This window comes from Coffea arabica, chromosome 6e (genome assembly GCF_036785885.1).
Source record: "Coffea arabica cultivar ET-39 chromosome 6e, Coffea Arabica ET-39 HiFi, whole genome shotgun sequence".
NCBI classification, from domain to species: domain Eukaryota; kingdom Viridiplantae; phylum Streptophyta; class Magnoliopsida; order Gentianales; family Rubiaceae; genus Coffea; species Coffea arabica.
The window spans coordinates 15,731,832-15,749,831 of NC_092321.1; the positions used below are offsets into that span (position 1 = coordinate 15,731,832).

General features: G+C 36.1%; 4 protein-coding genes across 4 annotated transcripts; 1 reads left to right on the top strand and 3 right to left on the bottom strand.

Annotated features, from left to right (window-relative positions):
- Positions 1-3,970: 3,970 nt before the first annotated feature.
- Positions 3,971-6,331, bottom strand: LOC140009220 (uncharacterized). The gene is made up of 4 exons (XM_072054103.1): positions 6,129-6,331; positions 5,954-6,058; positions 5,502-5,872; positions 3,971-4,215 (listed from the first exon to the last, which is right to left on the bottom strand). Coding segments are annotated over exons 2-4 (402 nt in total). The 5' UTR covers positions 5,984-6,058; positions 6,129-6,331; the 3' UTR covers positions 3,971-4,214.
- LOC140009743 (uncharacterized) lies at positions 6,075-13,854 on the bottom strand. Its single transcript, XM_072056036.1, has 7 exons — positions 13,670-13,854; positions 7,442-7,544; positions 7,231-7,335; positions 6,975-7,158; positions 6,638-6,879; positions 6,314-6,520; positions 6,075-6,221 (listed from the first exon to the last, which is right to left on the bottom strand). The coding sequence occupies exons 2-7, from the start codon at positions 7,538-7,540 to the stop codon at positions 6,075-6,077; spliced, it is 984 nt and encodes a 327-aa protein (XP_071912137.1). The 5' UTR covers positions 7,541-7,544; positions 13,670-13,854.
- On the top strand, positions 11,787-12,384 carry LOC113696488 (small ribosomal subunit protein eS4-like). Its single transcript, XM_027215895.2, has 2 exons — positions 11,787-11,821; positions 11,907-12,384. Exons 1-2 carry the CDS (start codon positions 11,787-11,789, stop codon positions 12,382-12,384), a joined length of 513 nt encoding a protein of 170 aa, XP_027071696.1.
- A 2,020-nt stretch (positions 13,855-15,874) lies between the features above and the next one.
- LOC113697495 (senescence-specific cysteine protease SAG39-like) lies at positions 15,875-17,291 on the bottom strand. The gene is made up of 2 exons (XM_027217140.2): positions 16,771-17,291; positions 15,875-16,663 (listed from the first exon to the last, which is right to left on the bottom strand). Exons 1-2 carry the CDS (start codon positions 17,204-17,206, stop codon positions 16,086-16,088), a joined length of 1,014 nt encoding a protein of 337 aa, XP_027072941.2. The 5' UTR covers positions 17,207-17,291; the 3' UTR covers positions 15,875-16,085.
- Between the last annotated feature and the right edge of the window lie 709 nt (positions 17,292-18,000).

Consider the following 18,000-nt stretch of genomic DNA (forward strand, 5'->3'; position numbering starts at 1 on the left):
TTAGCCTTTAAGCACCTTAAACCATCTTCAAAAGACATACATTCAGTAAATTCTTGGTTACCTCTGTTGAAGGAGCTTTGCACTAGGTAACCATCCATTGCCAATCTTTCATTTCTCAAGCTTTGTCCTCCCAGTTCACCTACCCTCCTCATTATCTAAAATTACTTTTAAACAATCTCAAAAGTAAGATTAGTTAAGAAGGATAGATTCCAAGACACAAACTAAAACAGAAAAAAAAATAATAATAATAATAAAAGTTGACTTCAAAAAAATGACATAAAACACACAAGCTACAACAAAAATAACAAAAATAAGAAAAATTGTCTAAATTAATAAAGTTGTTCTTCACACCGATATTGTCAAATCTTCCCCGGCAACGGCGCCAAAAACTTGACGTGCGCGGGGTATACATATAATATTAATCTCATCCCAATCAAGTTTTACATTTATAAATTCCTAAATACCCCACACGCGATTTATCGCAAGTATACGAATCGTGAGCGAGTATAGGGTATTAAGGGTCGATCCCACAGGGAAGATTGCAATTACCGGTGATTTTCGAACTCCTTTATTATTTAGACTACCACAAATATAAAAATAATGAAAATTAACACTAAAAAGCTCCGAGAGATATGGAATTCCTTACTACTCTTGCAAATGAGATTATCGGTTAAGTGAATGCTATTATCTTGATTAGTTATGGCGTAATTTCCTAATGTATGTGAAACCTACTTTCGTAGTGAATCAACTATACTTGTAATTAAGCCATACCTACTCTCGTTGTTATGAAATTAACTACAAGTTCATTTCTTCTATGAAATTACATGAAACAAGTCACTTAAACCGCATAGGTGCACCTCTACTTTCGTGAGTGTACTCCCTAAGCTTATCATTTCTTTGAACTAGTGTTAAATTCCAATTTTCATTGCAAACTTAACACCTTAAGATTATCATAATTAATGGCCAGTTAATCATAATTAGATAACCAAAAGTGATAAATAGCTTACTCAAAATAATATGACCAAATAACCAAATAAACATCATTAACAAAATATAGCAAGTTCAACCATAACTCTAGGCATAAACTTTAACTAAACATAATAAAAACACAAAGCCAACTTGTATTATAATTAAACATGAAATCCAATAAAAGAGAGAAAGTAGTAGAAGAGATATCACCCTTGTCACATGAGATCAACCTCTTCATCTTTGCCCCTCCAATATTCATCCAAATCTAACTACAAATACAAGATGGATAAACTACTCTACCTATACTATACTAATGAATCAAGGAAACTCTAGTGAAAACTACATTTCTGGTGAGTTTCTCTAGCCTTTTCCCAAGTTCTTCTGAATCCTGTAAGTCCATGGCTATATATAGATGAATGAAATCAGGAAATGAGGCTTAAAACATCCCTTTTACAGCTGCTAATTGGTTGTCATACGTTCATCCATAGCTGTAAATTGTTGAAGGAGAAAACAGGTTGTACCAGCAGCTATTTCTGACCAGAATCTGGCTACTTCAACTGCTATTTTCTCTATGATAGCGGCTGAATTAGCTCTTGTGCAGAACATAGAAGTTGTAGTCCATTGAAATATCTGTCCAATGCCTCAAGAATCATCCAATTTGGAGCTGTCTAGACCGAGATATGATAAAAATACCACTGACTGGTCAATTCCGCGTTTTCAGCTCTCAGCAGCAGACTTTTACTTTTGTATTTTGACATTTTGACCAGGAAAACAGCCGAATTGGACTTTGATGTCTTCATACCAAATGTAGATCTATATCTTAGCTTTAAAATGATATAAAGATCATCTGAATCCAATGTATGTAGCCCAAGATATAGCCAAAATACCAACAGATGCCAAAGCTGACTTTTGTTTGATTCTTTTGTTCTCAAGTTGCATTTCTCAGCTGAGTTGAATTTCGGTATTTCAACTTTTGGACAATGAAAACGGCTGAATTAGATTCTGATGTCTTCATACCAAATTTAGATGTATCTCTTAGCTTCAAAATGGTATAAAGATCACCTCAATCCAATCTGTGTAGCTCCAGATATAGTTAAAATACCAAAACGTGTCAGAGTTGTCAAAGCTGACTTTTCTTGATTCAAATTGCATTTTTCCTTTTACACTTCATATTTTATTTTCACCACTTTAATCCATTTTCAACCATCCAAATATCTTCTCAATGCACTTCATTTGATGATTGAATCATTAAACCTACAAAATATGAAGTTTTTACCATAAAAATCAATAGAAATGCAATTTTCACACTTTAACCACAAAATGCATATTTTCACTAGAATCTTAGTTAATTATTTATAAAACTAAATAAAACACACCAAAACTAATTAATAAAGCACACTAAAAATACGTAAAATATACTCTTATCACTTGTGTTTGACTTACTTTTGTGGAAGTGCTACTGTTGAAGATGCATTATGTAATTAACGCTGTGAAAGAAAAGTTCAAAACATATAATACAGAGCAAATTGTGGGGAAAGCGTACATAATCTTGGTATGGAATTCAATTTCACATGAAAATTATGTCACCAATAACATTCAACTTTCCTTGAAGCAACTCTATTACAATCTCAAAAGCTTTAGAAGCCTTTTCTTTTACTTTCTATCACACAAATCTTCAAACATTTCATCCATTGTCTTATACAAACACATTTGCCTCAAGGGTGGAGTGGGGAGACATAATTGCTTGAATTAGATATATCAATAGATAGGGTTTGAGTTGGACTTTTTTGAATTGGATCTAGATTCAAACTCAAAAAATTTAGTTTGGTCCAAACTCAAATCCAAACTCTTATAGATCTTAAAAAATAAATCTAGACCTAAACTCTCATAGGTTTGGGAATTCAATATATATCTATGAATATTTTTCTAAATATACAATGAAGAATTAACGTAAAATATTTTAAAAATCTATAGAATTCGAAAATAACAAAAATACCATCCAATTTTTTTATACTAGCAAATTTTAAACATGCCATATAACATGAATTCAAATTTGAAATTCAATAATGCATATGTGTTGATACATCTATAGCTGCTATTATTAAAAAAAAACCACTACACTATCAGTGTATAAAAAGTGAATCTTTAGTTGAAGTACAACTATGCTAACAAAATAAACCAAAGCTTTGGAGATTTTTATCTAATTTCTTATTGTTTTATTAGTGTCAAGTTTTGGATAGTTTTCTATCTAAGTTGAGAAGTTTTTTAGGGATTTATTTATGTGGTTGTACTCTTAAGCACCAACTCTAGTGGCTTATGTAGAGAAGGGCCGTACGGTTCAGGACAAGTGCGATTCAATGTAGTTGTTGTACTTTTTACATTATTTGGTATACAATTACATCACTACAAGAATTTAGGTCATCAGTGACAACTACCTTTCGTCACAAAAAATCAAAAAGTTGTCACTGATGACCATTATTGACAACATTTCGGTTGTCGCAGGGTCGTCACTGAATCTCTGTCAGTAAAAGTAAACAGTGACGACTTTAAAGTCGTCAGTGAATAGAGAGTTTTTTATGACAATATAAGTCGTCAGTAAAAGCAGAAAGTATACAGTGACGACCATAAAGTCGTCAGTGAATAAAACTTTTTTATGACAACCTATATCATCAGTAAAAGCTATAAATCTAGTGACAACATCTTTTCTTGTCAGTGGTGCATAAAGGAACGGTAGTGAGGGTTATATGGGAATTAGTGACAACTTTGTTGTCAATAAACCCCTTATCAACTGTGACTACAATCCCTTATCAATGGACAGTTTTGATTGAGTAACAATAACAATTGTCAATAAAGACTATTATGCCTGGAAAAATACTACTCATTTACAGCACCTTACACATGATTTTCCTACTATAATAATATCTAAAAATTGAAAACATCGGCAATGTTTAATAAATAACAAACGTAGGCACCCGTTACAATAGAAAATGCCAGAATAACATATTAAATATTCAAATATCATAAATAAGTGCAACATCATAGTACAAATATTTTCATAAGTTTCAGTGGAACAAATACTACTCATAAGTCAAGGCTGCGCTAAAAAACATATTCCAAGTCCCAAAACATTTTCTGTGCTACCGAAACATTTTCTAAACTTAAGACAGCACTATAACCACAGTTTTTGAGTCGACATGTAAGCCGTACTACTAATCTTCTTCGAAACCTCCAAAATGAGCAATATATCTGCAATAAAGTAGTAAAGTTATTAGTAGATGATAGAGAAATTTAAATGGTGCATAGAAGACCTTGAAATCTGAATATATAGGATACAGGATACAGAATATAAAATAAATGACTAACAGTACAAAAAGAAAGTTCATGGTCACAAAGAGAAAATGCTTTTTAAGATCAGTTAAGAATAAGCAGTGCATAAAAACACTAACGAGTTATTAAATATTATGTGTGTGTGTGGTTCTGGGAATTTGGTTCAAAAGTTTTAGTAAACTTCCTCTCCTTCATTTGGGCCGCAAAACAGGAATCAGTGCAAATAAAGACATCAGTATATCAGTTTAAGCTTCTTTACATGTCGAGGAAGTAATTTACATCAGAATAGAGAATATGCCTGCAGCTAATGTATTTAATTCCGGGATTAAACACCGTATCATATTCATTAATCAATACCAACGTTATTGTTCCATAAGTTTAAAGTTCTTCTAGATTTGTCCAAGCAGTAGCTTTAAATCATCAGTAAGTCATGCAAACGTGTCAAGCTACATATGCGGCTGCAGAATTGACAGAGAATTATGATTTATGAATGTTCTACTCAAACTCTTGCCATGCGAGGGGGCGAAAAACACAAAATTGCAATTCGGACAACTCCAGTAAAAATAAAAATGAAAACAAACATGTGAAATAAAGTTACATTTCACCCGCATTAAGTGCAAATAGATGCAGAAATATGCTACCGCAGGCTTGGTGTAACAGCAGATTAAACAAATTCCAGTAGATCCAGTGAAAATGAAAAAAGCAACGAAACATCTTCATAGCAGAGATAATATTGATATTAACACAATAAATTTAAGGGAAAATAAAGGAGAAGGAGAAGGAAAGAACTGATAAACAAAAGCAGTACCGGTTGGACAAAAATTTAAGGACGAAATCTGAATTTATTTTTTATCTGGATTGTAAGTTTTATGTTACGCCATTAAATGGTGCATAGAAGACTTTGAAAGCAAGCTGTAAGTTTTATCTGGATTGTAAGTTTTATGTTACGCCATTCTAAACTTCTTTGTTTTAATATGTAGATGTCAAAGGATAGCAACATTGCAATTCAGGTGACAAAAGCAAAACAGTCTCTAATTGCTAAATAAACAACAAAAGTAACAAGCATTCACTAATATCCTCAGTCTTGATATTACAAGTTAATATTGTACCCTACCAATAACTAATTTTCAATAACTTATGTTAACTTAAACCATAGCAGCCATTATATCTATTTAGACAAGTATATATAGTTTAGAATTGCTTACCAAGCAGTACGTTCAGATGTGCCTTCATCGACTTGCTTGTTGGCTTGCAGCTGTGCTTTCAAAGATTTAAGGAGATCTTGCATTTCACTTTGTTGGTTCTGCATTTCACTTTGCTGGTTCACAAGCTTCTCCATAAGTTGTTGTTGAGATTGGACTGTTATTTCCAACTCAGCTGAGCGCTTCTCCGCTTGTTCTGCTCTTTTCTTGAAATCATCTATCTCTGCGAGCTTTTGGGCAATTATTCCAGCTTTGGAGGGACCACGACCATGTACATATCCGGTTACACGTCCAGTTACTTCAATGGAAATGTCTTCTTCAGTCCCATTTGCACCACTGGATTCAGATTCCAACTTTTTCTCCTTCATCATGCTCTGTCACAAAGGTAAATTCTGAAGTTAGACGTTGATAAGAGTTGTACAACAATATTAGAGTACCAATTCCATTTTTCTTACTAAGTTCATAGCAGATGTTTCGTCAACCATTGCATTCTTCTTCCTGCTGTAGTGGGTGATGTCATAAAGTTCTATTGGTCCAACTTCCCTCCCCTCTTGTGCTTCCTGTTACATTAAAAAGTTAAATAACCTGTCCAAGCAATCCAAAAGACATGTCTTCAAGATAATCAATTACCTGGTCAGCTTTATGACGAAGAAAGGATTTTGTTCCAGCTGTATGAGCAGTTTTTTGCTTTGATCTATTGATCTTGTTCCTCTCACTTATCTTCTGCACTTATCAAGTTCAGTCGTGATCAAAATTTCACACAAAAAAAACATGGAGAAGTTCAAAAGTAAATGATCAAAAGTCGTCCTCTATACCATAAAATTTGGACTACAGAGATAGTCACAAAGGTAAATCCAATCAGATTCTTGAACATATTGTGGATGATTTGCAAGTGCTTCCTCTTTTGTACTAAATTTCTTGAAAATCATGTGAAAATTGTATCGTTGACTTTTGTACTGTGTATTTAACTGCTTAAGAAGTGCTGACTTAACATGTTCTCCTTCATCATAAGCAAAACTATTCTGAAATATGAGTGAAAAATTCTGTAAATGTTAGAAAAAGTGCATAAATGACCTGTTGCAGAACTATTTGTTACCAAGTCAAGAAGAAAAACAAGCCTTCAAACCAATTTCACTTACATTAACAAGTTTTAGCATTCCTTCTCTATTAGATTCTTGGAGTTTGGACCATTTTTCTGCTTTCCATTTGCCATATTTGCGAATGACACAACTTGCCTCTGAGATATATTGTTGTGCCCCTTCTCCAATTACTCTTTCACTAACTTCAGAGACCTGGACTTTTACCTTTTTGCCGGCCTTCTTTTCCCTAGACAGTGCAATATTGCGAGTATATCCTCTTTTCCTAGTTACATTGATGCCATCTACCAAAACATAGTACACAGTTAAATGGATGTGAGTGGAAAAATCTGACATGAAAGTAGCTGTGTAATATAAATTACAAGTAAATCTTATATACCGGTATCATTCTGTTGAACATCCTCACTCTCATTATTCTGGTCACTTCCACAACCAATGGACTGGTTAGATCCGACTTGTACTGAAGATGGAGTAGTATCTTGCTGTTGAACAGATGTGGGAGTTGTCAACTCATGTCTTGATGATCTTGTAGCAGTTTTGCGACCATTTGAGGTAGTAGGACCCTAAAATCCAGCCAACTACACATTAGAAAGTGATTTTTCGAATATTGCCAACTACCAAAAGTAAGAACTAACCTCAGTCTCATCAAATAGGCGAATTTGAACTGACTTTCTAGATAGGCTGAATTCAGCACCATTATTGGCATTGCTAGCCAGACTACCTTTTGGGACACCAACTTGCTACAGTGAAGTAAGAAATACACAGCAGGGCAGATGCTTAATTGGTTAGAACCAATGGTATAAATAAGTGAAGGTACAAGTACATAGTTGAGTCAATTTTCCTTACTTGTTCACCTATTTTTTCTCTAGCTTCTGCTGCATTAGGCATTTCAGCACCTTGAGTTGGTCGCATAGGACATTTTCCTTTCTTCCCTGGTCCAGCCATGTAACTACATCGAAGAAAAAAATATCAGTCGGCGATGCATTTAGACTATGTCTAGAAAGCCATGGCATGGTACAATTACCAGCAATCAAAGGAGGAACTTAATTAATATGCCTTGTATTTTACAATAGATATTACAAATTAGAAGTTAAGAGTGACTAAAAATAATTCAAGATAAGAAATACACTTGATATGAATCAAAAGTTACATGGTAACTATAAATAGAAACTGAAAATGTTATTTACAACATCGTTTAGTCAGACTCATAGTCATCACTTTCCATAAATTTTTCACTTTCATCTTCACTCGAGCTCAATTGCTGAATCTCATCATCATCAATAAAAAAATCATCCATTTTCCTGGCACGTTTAGCCGAAGAATCAGAATTTAGGATGCCAGTTTCTATAGCTTCATCAGCTAGCATATCGCCTCTTCTCAAGTTAGACAAATCGACATTCTCTTGAACCCCAATTAGGTCTTCAAGATAATCTTCTTGACAAGCCTCTTCCTCTTCACATGATTTATCTTCATATTTTCAACTACAGCATATGATGAACGAGGACAGATTGACTCGACAACATGCCAATCACCTCCAAGCCTCATATCCTTTACGTAAAAGACCTGTTCAGCTTGGGAAGCGAATACAAATGGCTGGTCTATATACCATTTTTTTGACAAATTGATGCTGCTTAGATTACTTTGTTTGTCTATTTTAAGACATGAGCTATTTTTTAAGTCCCACCAATCACACTTGAACAGAACTACTCGGCTTTGACTGAAGGAGTATTCAACCTCTAAGATATTTGTAATAGCACCATAGAAGTTTATTTCTACATCAGCATGCTCACACTTCACCATAATGCCACTATTCTGGGTTTTTCTGTCTACCTCACGTGTTTTGGTATGAAATCTAAATCCATTGACATTACAACCAGGATATTTGATCACTTTAAAATCCAGTCCTTTGGCCAAAGACAACAATTCATCACAGCATCTGCCTTGTGTATGCTTGTAAGTGACCTATACAACCCAAATAAGAAATTAGAATGACTGAACAGAATAACAACTATATAAATACCACAAGTTTCCTAGTAGTTTGTTCCATACTTACACGCTCTTCAAACCACTTTGGAAACTCTAAATCGTGCATCTGCTCTATATTCGACACATTTTGCTGCTGAAGCAATTCTTTGTGCATCCTATACAATAGTATTATTAGTTATCTATGTGCTACGGTTAGTGTTATAATTGACTAAACATATAACGCTTCTCATATGTATAAGGTAATAAATTTATTACCTTATGTAATCATCAATTTCTTCACAATTTTTCAAGATGAATAAATGTATTTTCATCAACTCTGATTCACTTAAGCAACAAAATGTTGCTACCCCAAAAGGCCGAGCCATTCCAGAAAAAATAGACAAATTTCCAGCAACCTCAAAGCGTTCTGTGTTTCTTTCTGGTTCATTAAATATTGTAGGAACATTGTGCAAGTACCTAGAAATGAATGTTAGACATTCATCATCCAAGTAACGCTTAACAATGCATCCTTCTGGTTGAGCTCTGTTGTGCACATAACCTTTGTATTGACCTATTTTTCTGTGTCACAAAAATGCAGCCATAAGATGTCATAGCAGTAGGACCCTATGAAGCAACACAAGATTCAGTCTTAAAATAGCCTTTACACTACCTCTCGAATGGGAACATCCACCGGTATTGTGCTGGGCCAGCAAGTTTTGCTTCAGCAGGTAAATGGACCATTACATCGAAGAAATTTGGAGGGAAAATTTTTTCAAGTTTGCAGAGTATTACAACAATGTTTTTCTCCTGTGCATCTAACTCATCTACGTAAAGAATCCTGGAACAAATTTTTCTAAAAAAATTACTTAGTTCTACCAAAGTTTGGGAAACATTCTTTGGCAGCATGCCTCTAATTGCTAATGGAAGTAGACGTTGCAAGAATACATGATAATCATGACTCTTCATCCCTGAAATTTGGCACTCTTTTGGCTTAACACAACGAGATATGTTTGAGGCAAATCCATCGGGGAACTTGAGTGAGCTCAAAAAGTGGACAGTTTTTGTTTTTTGCTACGGGAAAGAGTGTAGCATGCAGCGGGCATCACCTTTGAATCCCCTCGAGTTTGAAGATGCAATTCGTCCATCAATCTCATTTCCTTCAAATCCTCTCTAGCTTGCCAAGTGTCCCTAGTTTTGTGTCCCGTACCCATCACTGTACTCAACAAAATTTCACACATATTCTTCACGATATGCATAATGTCCAAGTTGTGTCTAATTTTGTTAGTACTCCAATATGGCAGCTCAAAAAAAATGCTTTTCTTCAACCAATTTGACTGATTTTGCATGCGTTTTCTTTTCTTCTCTTTAAGCAATTCAGGTGCCTTACCAAACACCATTTGATCAAACTCTTGAAGTTGTTGCAAGATTTCTTCACCGGATAAAGTTCTAATAGGCTGTCTAAGATCACTCTTGCCATCAAATGACTTTTTTTCTCTACGCCATTTATGGTCCGCTGGCAAAAATCGCCGGTCCCCATATAGCAACATTTTAATCTATTTCTCAGATATACACTAGTTGTATCATCTAAACAAACAGGACAGGCCTTATATCCTTTCGTACTCCATCCTGACAAATAGGCATATGCTGGAAATCACTTATAGTCCACAATAGAGTAGCTCGTAACATAAATTTTTCTCTCATGGCTGCATCATAAGTCTCAAAGCCAGTGTCAAAAACTCTTTCAACTCATCAATTAGAGGCCTAAAAAATATATCCATATCATTTCCTATGCACTTAGGACCTGGAATAATCATTGATAACAGGAAAAAAAGGGTCCTTTAAGCATTTTCAAGGTGGTAGATTGTAAGGAACAAGGATTACAGGCCATATACTATATGCATTATTCATGTTTCCATAGGGATTGAAACCATCAGTTGAAAGCCCCAACCTAACACTACGAGGATCTTTGGCAAAAGATGGGTGAGTGTTATCAAACTCCTTCCAAGCTATTGAGTCAGTAGGGTGTGTCATTGTGTTTTCCTTGGGAACGCGTCTCTCTTTATGCCACCTCATATCTTGAGCTATCTCCTTGTTTATGAATAGTCTTTGCAACCTTGATTTTAAGGGAAAATAGCGAAGCACTTTTCTAGGAATTTTAGAACCCGGGGATTTATAACAAGGCGCTTTACATTTTTCATTTGGGCAGTGATCGAGGCTTTCATTTTCTTTCCAATAAAATGCACAATCATTTTCACATGCATGCATTTTTTCACACTTGAGTCCTAGCTCACGAATTAAATTTTTTGCATCATAGTATGAGCTAGGAATTGATGCCATGGGAAAGACTTGAATGAGGAATTTCAGCAGCATATCGATGGATTTGCAAGTCCACCGATTCATAGTTTTCAAATGAAGGATATGGACAACAAAGGAAAGTTTTGAGTACTTATCACAACCCGGGTAGAGACTTTTTCAGCTTCAGATAATAATCTAAGAAACTTACTTGCTTCCCCCTCTTGCTTATTTGGTATATCCCTATTATGTTCCCCCGAATTTCTCCAATTCTCACCAAAGTTTGCAGTACCAACGTCATTTAACATTTCTTGAATATCATCTGACTCACTGTTTTCTTCATCTAAAACTATGTTATCATTTTCATCCTCATCAGAATCCTCAAACCTTTCACCATGATATACCCACCTAGTATAGCTCTCAACAATTCCCCCACACAAATGACTTTTCATGACCTCCATAGTTTGATCCTCAAAGTTGTTGCACCCTTTACATGGACAAGGGAGCTTATATATGGGATCCTTGCCTAAATAAGCGAACTCAACGAATTCTTTCACTCCTGCCAAATATCTAGGATGCAAGTAATCTTTAATTGTCATCCAACTCCTATCCATGTTTTTTCAAAAGCACCGTTGATCCTAACACAAAAAAATACGCAACCATGATATTACAACAACACATATAATAAATATAGGAAATTAATCTTCCCATACAACAATAATAAAAATTAAACAAAATACAACACAACTATTACTAAATTCAAACATGTCACAATGTAAGCATGTGAGGAGGCTGTGTGCAATGCAAAACACAATGTAAGGCAGATAGGAATTAAAATAAGACTGTGTGCAATGCAAGACACAAACTCGTCCTACAAGCTGAATAAGACTGTGTGCAATGCTTTTGGTCAACTTTAACCAAAAGCAAATTTAAGATGGTAACCTTGACTGAAATCAATTCTGGAGTCTTGTGAGATTTTCTTGGCAAGCACTATTGTATCCCGGGCCACACAGACAATGATCACCATATCAGCTTAGTTAGCAACATGGCCAAGGCCAGCTAATCAAACCAGAAGTTTCAGGGAGGAGGAGACAAAGTTTAAGCTGTGTAAGGTTCAATCAGTACAGTTTGGACAGAAGGGCATTCCATACCTGAATACCTATGATGGTCGTACCATTCGTTACCCAGACCCACTCATCAAGGCCAATGACACCATCAAACTTGACCTGGAGAACAACAAGATTACTGAATTCATCAAGTTTGATGTTGGGAATGTTGTCATGGTGACTGGGGGAAGGAACAGAGGTTGGGTTGGAGTAATCAAGAATAGAGAGAAACATAAGGGAAGCTTTGAGACCATCCATGTCCAAGATGCCACAGGTCACGAGTTTGCTACACGTCTTGGTAATGTCTTCATCATTGGAAAAGGTGCAAAGCCCTGGGTGTCTCTTCCAAAGGGCAAAGGTATCAAGTTGTCAGTTATAGAGGAACAACGGAAAAGGATTGCTGCCCAGGCGGCTACTACTGCCTAATTTTTCTACTATTAGCGTCTTTGGGAAGGTAACATTTTACTTGCAAAACTGGTATTAAGATGTTGCAATTTTTGAGTTGGGTTTAATGTTTTATTTGTCTTGTTTAGTTACAGTTTTGGACATTAAATATTTGTGTTGGCGCGGTGATTGCACTGCTATCTAGAACCCTATAGTTACAGGTTTAAAAAAAAAATACATATATATATATATATGACTAGTTTCTGATAATGTGCCGCCATTGATGTTCTTTTGTATGTATATTAATTAGCAGTATTCTGTGCCACAAGCAAACAAGGATTATGTGCCCCTACAGTGTTCAACTTTCACTCATTCCCACTTTTTAGCTAAGTTTATCAGAATCTGTCCAACTAAGTAACAAAACCTGGTTAATGGATGGATAAGCATCGAACTTAGTCCAGCTTAACCTGTCAGATGCTGTCTTAATTTGCTTAATGACTCTGGCAGCGAATCAACACTGGATTTTTTTGCTTTTTTGGTGAGAGGGTACTACGACCAACAAACTCGAATCAAATAGGTTTCCCTCCCCAGCAAACAGTTATTCCAGCCCCATAAACCCTTTTTTTTTTCTCTTAAGACTCAATCCTGTCGCTCTAAGGACTCCTCTAAATTCAAACTGCTTCAGCTCTTATCACTCATTAGGTGTTCAAGGCAAACATACAAACTCCAAAAGCTAAATGAATAACACAAAACAATGAAACAAAACTAAAAAGCGAAGAAGGAATAAAAATGAAAAAGCACTACCAACATGATGTGCGGGCACTCTACTTTTCAACATCAGTCAGATTGTTTACATCCAAGCGAAAGCTCATTAATTACAGCATTCGTTAACAAATTTTATAGGTAAAATCAAGTTTCATCTTTTGAGCAAATACAGTGGCAGTAGTAATGCTAAGTTCCATACATTCAACAAATTCTTCAAACTGAAATTCTTAATGGGGCCAAAAAAACAAAGATCTTAAAAAGTCCCTCAGGGTCAGAATTTAGGTAATGAAAATACAAGATTGCATTTGCCTTCCGCGGCCTATTACGAACCCATACATACCCACAATCCAATCCCACTAAAGCCCTTTATCTTGTACAAGAAAATGTTGACAAAAAATTAATAAGGGTAAAACCCACAAGTAAGCATATTCCAAAAGGAGGAGATGCCGCCATCCATAAATCAAATGAAACCCAAAAAACTGGACTGAAATTTTTGGCAAAAAAATTGATTAGGGCAAAACATTTGGGGGAAAATTAGGGAGGCAAAAGAGAATCAGCATACCTTTTTTTGTAGAGAGTTGCTGCTAAATGTGGTCTTCTATTTCATCATTTCCGAGCCAAGATCGATTAGCAGATGGCGAGGAGATGTTTCGACAGAGATGAGGAGCAGTGTGTTTTTTGGTTCTAAGTGTTGCTTGTTGGCTGTTGGCTCATGGCTGGTAGTGTTTTGTTCGGTGAATGACTAAACATGACCGCGAGTTGTTGGTTTCACTAAGTGTTCAAGTCAATTCTGCACTTCTCCTCAAACTATTGACTTTAAATGAAATTTCAATTCCTTACATTTCCCCCCTACTCGTACCAAAATTTCAACCAAAGTTTTTTAGTTTTGAATTAATATTTTACGAATATATTATTACTTGCAACTTTTAAATATTTTTGTAAAAATATTCATAATAGGTAATTTTTTTATGACATCAAACAGTTGATCCCATATTAATATTGATATCACTTTCTCAAAATTGTGAACTAAATAACAACTTACTTATCTTTCTTTTCATTATTTTTGCCCAAAACTCCAGAATTTTTTTTTATTTTATAATAAGGAGAGATGATTTGTTTCAAATGGTTAATTGCACTTCAAATTATTGCACTAATATTAATTTACATGACAAAATTTGAGTTCCTAATAGTTAAAAAAATCATTAGAGAGCAAATACAGAATAACAATTGGTAGAGTGTATACATATTTTAAATCAGATCGTGACAAGAGAAAGTTGTCACTAACTAGTTCCATTATTATTAGTGACAACAACAACCAAGTTGTCAAAGAAAGGGGAATTATTCCTGATAACTCCTACATAGTCGTCGTTGATGTAGTTTGGCGCGATGTGGCGGGAGTCCAACTGTGACGAAAATTCAACGTCATCACTGATGCCTTTGCTCCTCTCAGTCAATTGTGACAACTTTTCATGTTGTGGCTAATGGGCACCATTTTGTGACGACATTGTTTCATCACTGGAAAATGTTGTCACTAATGACCAAATTTCTTGTAGTGCATTATATCATTGTATTCAAGATAAAAGTGATATATATAAATAAAATATTTGACATATTTCAATACAATATTATGATATATTAGTACATAAAAAATTTAAACATGTACAATGACTGGATGGAACCGTATAAAACACAATTGTATCGAGTCCTTGTCTAGACTTACATACACGTGAGTAATGCGGTATTGATCAAAGTATTTTCTTAGGATAGTCTAGAGAGTCCTTAAGCGCCAACTCTGGTGACGTATATATACGCGATTATTGGTTACTTGAGAATTCCTGGGGAACGCACTGGGGTGAGCATGGATACATTACCATGTATGCTTCTTATCCGATTGCTTAGTAGAGGATTCGTGAGTCTTTAAGTGAACCATCACTTAGTGGTCGAGAGTGTGACATGGGAACAACTGCTTTATGATATTCTTTTTTTTTTTCCAGACGGAGGGGTATCCGGGTCACCGGGTAAACCGAACCCGACTAATCCCCCCCGGCCCGAGAGGAGAGGCCCCGTCCCCTCGAACACGTTAACCTTGGGACTCGATCTCTGGTGGGGGAGATGGATAATGATTGCTTAGGAGCTGTCATGACTAAACAAGCTGCCCAGGAGGGGCAACTGGTTTATGATATTCAATAAGAGGAAATATACATAGCAGAGCATATCCTGCTTTTACAATAGATCTATATATAGAGAATAAAAAATATATATAACAGCATCTGCTAATTGTTTTTGCCACTTAAAAGTCAATTCCTTAGATGAAAAAAGACATGTGAACTAAATGGCTACGGATATTTCAACAAATTTGATAGGAAAAGGATGACAAAATATCAATGCCCACCAGAGCTGAGGAATGTATAATCAGTTAATTAAAGTTTATGAGGTTGATCCCGATGGCATGTCGACCAGGCCACAAAGAAAAAATGCAAGTACCTCTTGAACTATACTATTTTTTTGGTATGAAAATTTGAGGTACTAGAACTCATTAAACTTTTAGCATTTTCACATGATAAACCTCAAAAAGGGGGAATGTATTAAGTTAAAAGTGGAGTGCATAAATCAATACCAAAAATGAATTACAAGTTCACGCAAATATTACTAATTCTTCCTTTCCAGTTAGACTGGTAATATTTCTTTTCTCAGCATATATGGGCAGCACAAAAAAAAAAAGACTATTCCTCCAAAAAAAAATAATAAATAAAGAAGAAGATCATACTTCACTAAAGAGACCAAACATCATTTATTCTGGCAAAAACAAGAAACAATACATGTTGAGCTGATAAAGGCTATATGAGATACGTAATAAAAGGCACTGCATCACAAGATGCTAGTTTCATGCTTATAACATCAGACCGTGATATATAGAAAAAGCAGAATTGCTTTCTAATTAATGAAGCACCAGCAATTATTTCAACATTTAAACTATTCTAAGCAGTGGGATAAGAAGCCTGGCTGGCGATGCCACAAAGGCCTTCTGGAGCACCAGTGTGTCTCTGAAGGCGCATGTACCCATCCTCACCCCAGCTAGTTCCCCAGGAATTCTTAACCAACCAATACTTGGTTCCATCCTCACTTGTACCGTATCCAACTAGTGTCACGGCATGGTCCAAGTTATTCCCACAATCGCCGGAGAAAACGCCGCTTTTATAGTTTTTGAAGTCCATGCCGCTGCCTTCAATGCCAACTGATACGGGTTGTTTAGACACGGCCTGCAGAAGAGCATCCTCGTTATTCTGAGGGACATCTTCATAACCTGTGATCTGGACAGCTCCTTGGTCGTTATTGCAAGTGCCATCAGCTCCTTGATATGGGTACTCGGATTCAGTGGCGATGCCATTGCTAGCAATGAAATTAAATGCACTATCCATGCGACCTCCACTGCAGCCATGATTACTACTAGTATCACAGTCAACAAGCTGTTGCTCAGACAGCGAGATTAGCTCACCGGCTTTGAGTTTATGAATTCCTTCTACGGCTGCAACAGTTGAAAAAGCCCAACAACATCCTGCATTTTCATTATCCAAAAGGGTTTTTCATCCTGATTAGCCCAACTTCATATAGACATTTTGGCATGGAAAGCATATACTAATGATGGTCAAATATCAGACTTACCACAAGCTGCCTGGTCCTTGACTCCAGTGACAGCACCTTTCTGTCTCCAGTTCATGGAAGGCGGAGCGTCACTGACATCTGCATACCTGAATGAAGTTCCTTGAGATACGTCTTTCCTTGGTTTGTAGTTGTACCCAGTGCTGGCTGATAGGAACTCTTCGTTTGTCAGGTCAGAAAATCGGTTAATGCCCAGCACGTAAGACTTGTTCCCAGCCTTGTTGAAGGCCTCAATGTACTCCACAGTTTCCTTGAAAATCTTGAATCGCTTTGCCTTCTCTGCCTCATCCTTGTAAACCCGTCCGTGTTCAACCATCCACTGCTCGTGCTTTTCAGTCAATGAGGCTTCATGCAAGCTCCGGGCCGTAGCCTGAGAAGCCAACATCGCCAGCAGTAAGAATGCGGCAGTAATCAGCATAGAATTGAATGTCCAAGCCATTGTTTGATTAAGAGCTCAAAGAAACAAGTGAATGAAAGAATCTGAAAGTATAAAGCCAATAAATTATGGTGCGAAAGATGTTAATGGGAAGCCACACTGCTTCCATTCAGAATACCACCTAGCTATTTATAGATTTCAGTTCGGAAAGCTAAGTTAATTATGACTGAATTTCCATCGTTTTGGTCCTAGAAACTCTGGGAAAATTATGCCCAAGATTGACCGGCAATCAGAAGATCGGTTGGCATGCGTGAGCGTTGGTTTTGGGGCAGACGTAGGAAGTATTTGTCTAAGCAGAAGAATATATTGAACTAAAAGTCGACCGATCCAGAAGAACGTTAAAAAAAGGGCAGTTCATCTTTCTGGCTAAATTAATGAAGCATTATGACAGATATATTAACTAAAATTAGGCACCGGAACTTAACAAACTGTTTAACAGTAATATTTTGATTAAACCATCCATCAAGATTACATCCCAGTATAGCTAGTGGTGCATCAGCACATCCCAGAATCACTTTAGTTGAACAAGAAGATGCCATCGAAGTCTACGCAGCAAGTCTAGTCGGAGAAGTTGATAAACTGTCGGAGTTCATTCTTCCCCGTCGAACACTCTTGTGCTCCGCGATTGGTAAGGGTAAGGACAAAAATTGATGGCTGTTCAAGACCTGTAATGAGCAAGACCTCAGTAATTTGTAAACCAAGAAGCTGATTCGCCAATGAAGTCTATACGGCAAGTCTTGCAGAAGAAGTTGATGAAGTTTCGATCGGAGTTCAATCTGCCCCGCGGAACAGGCAAG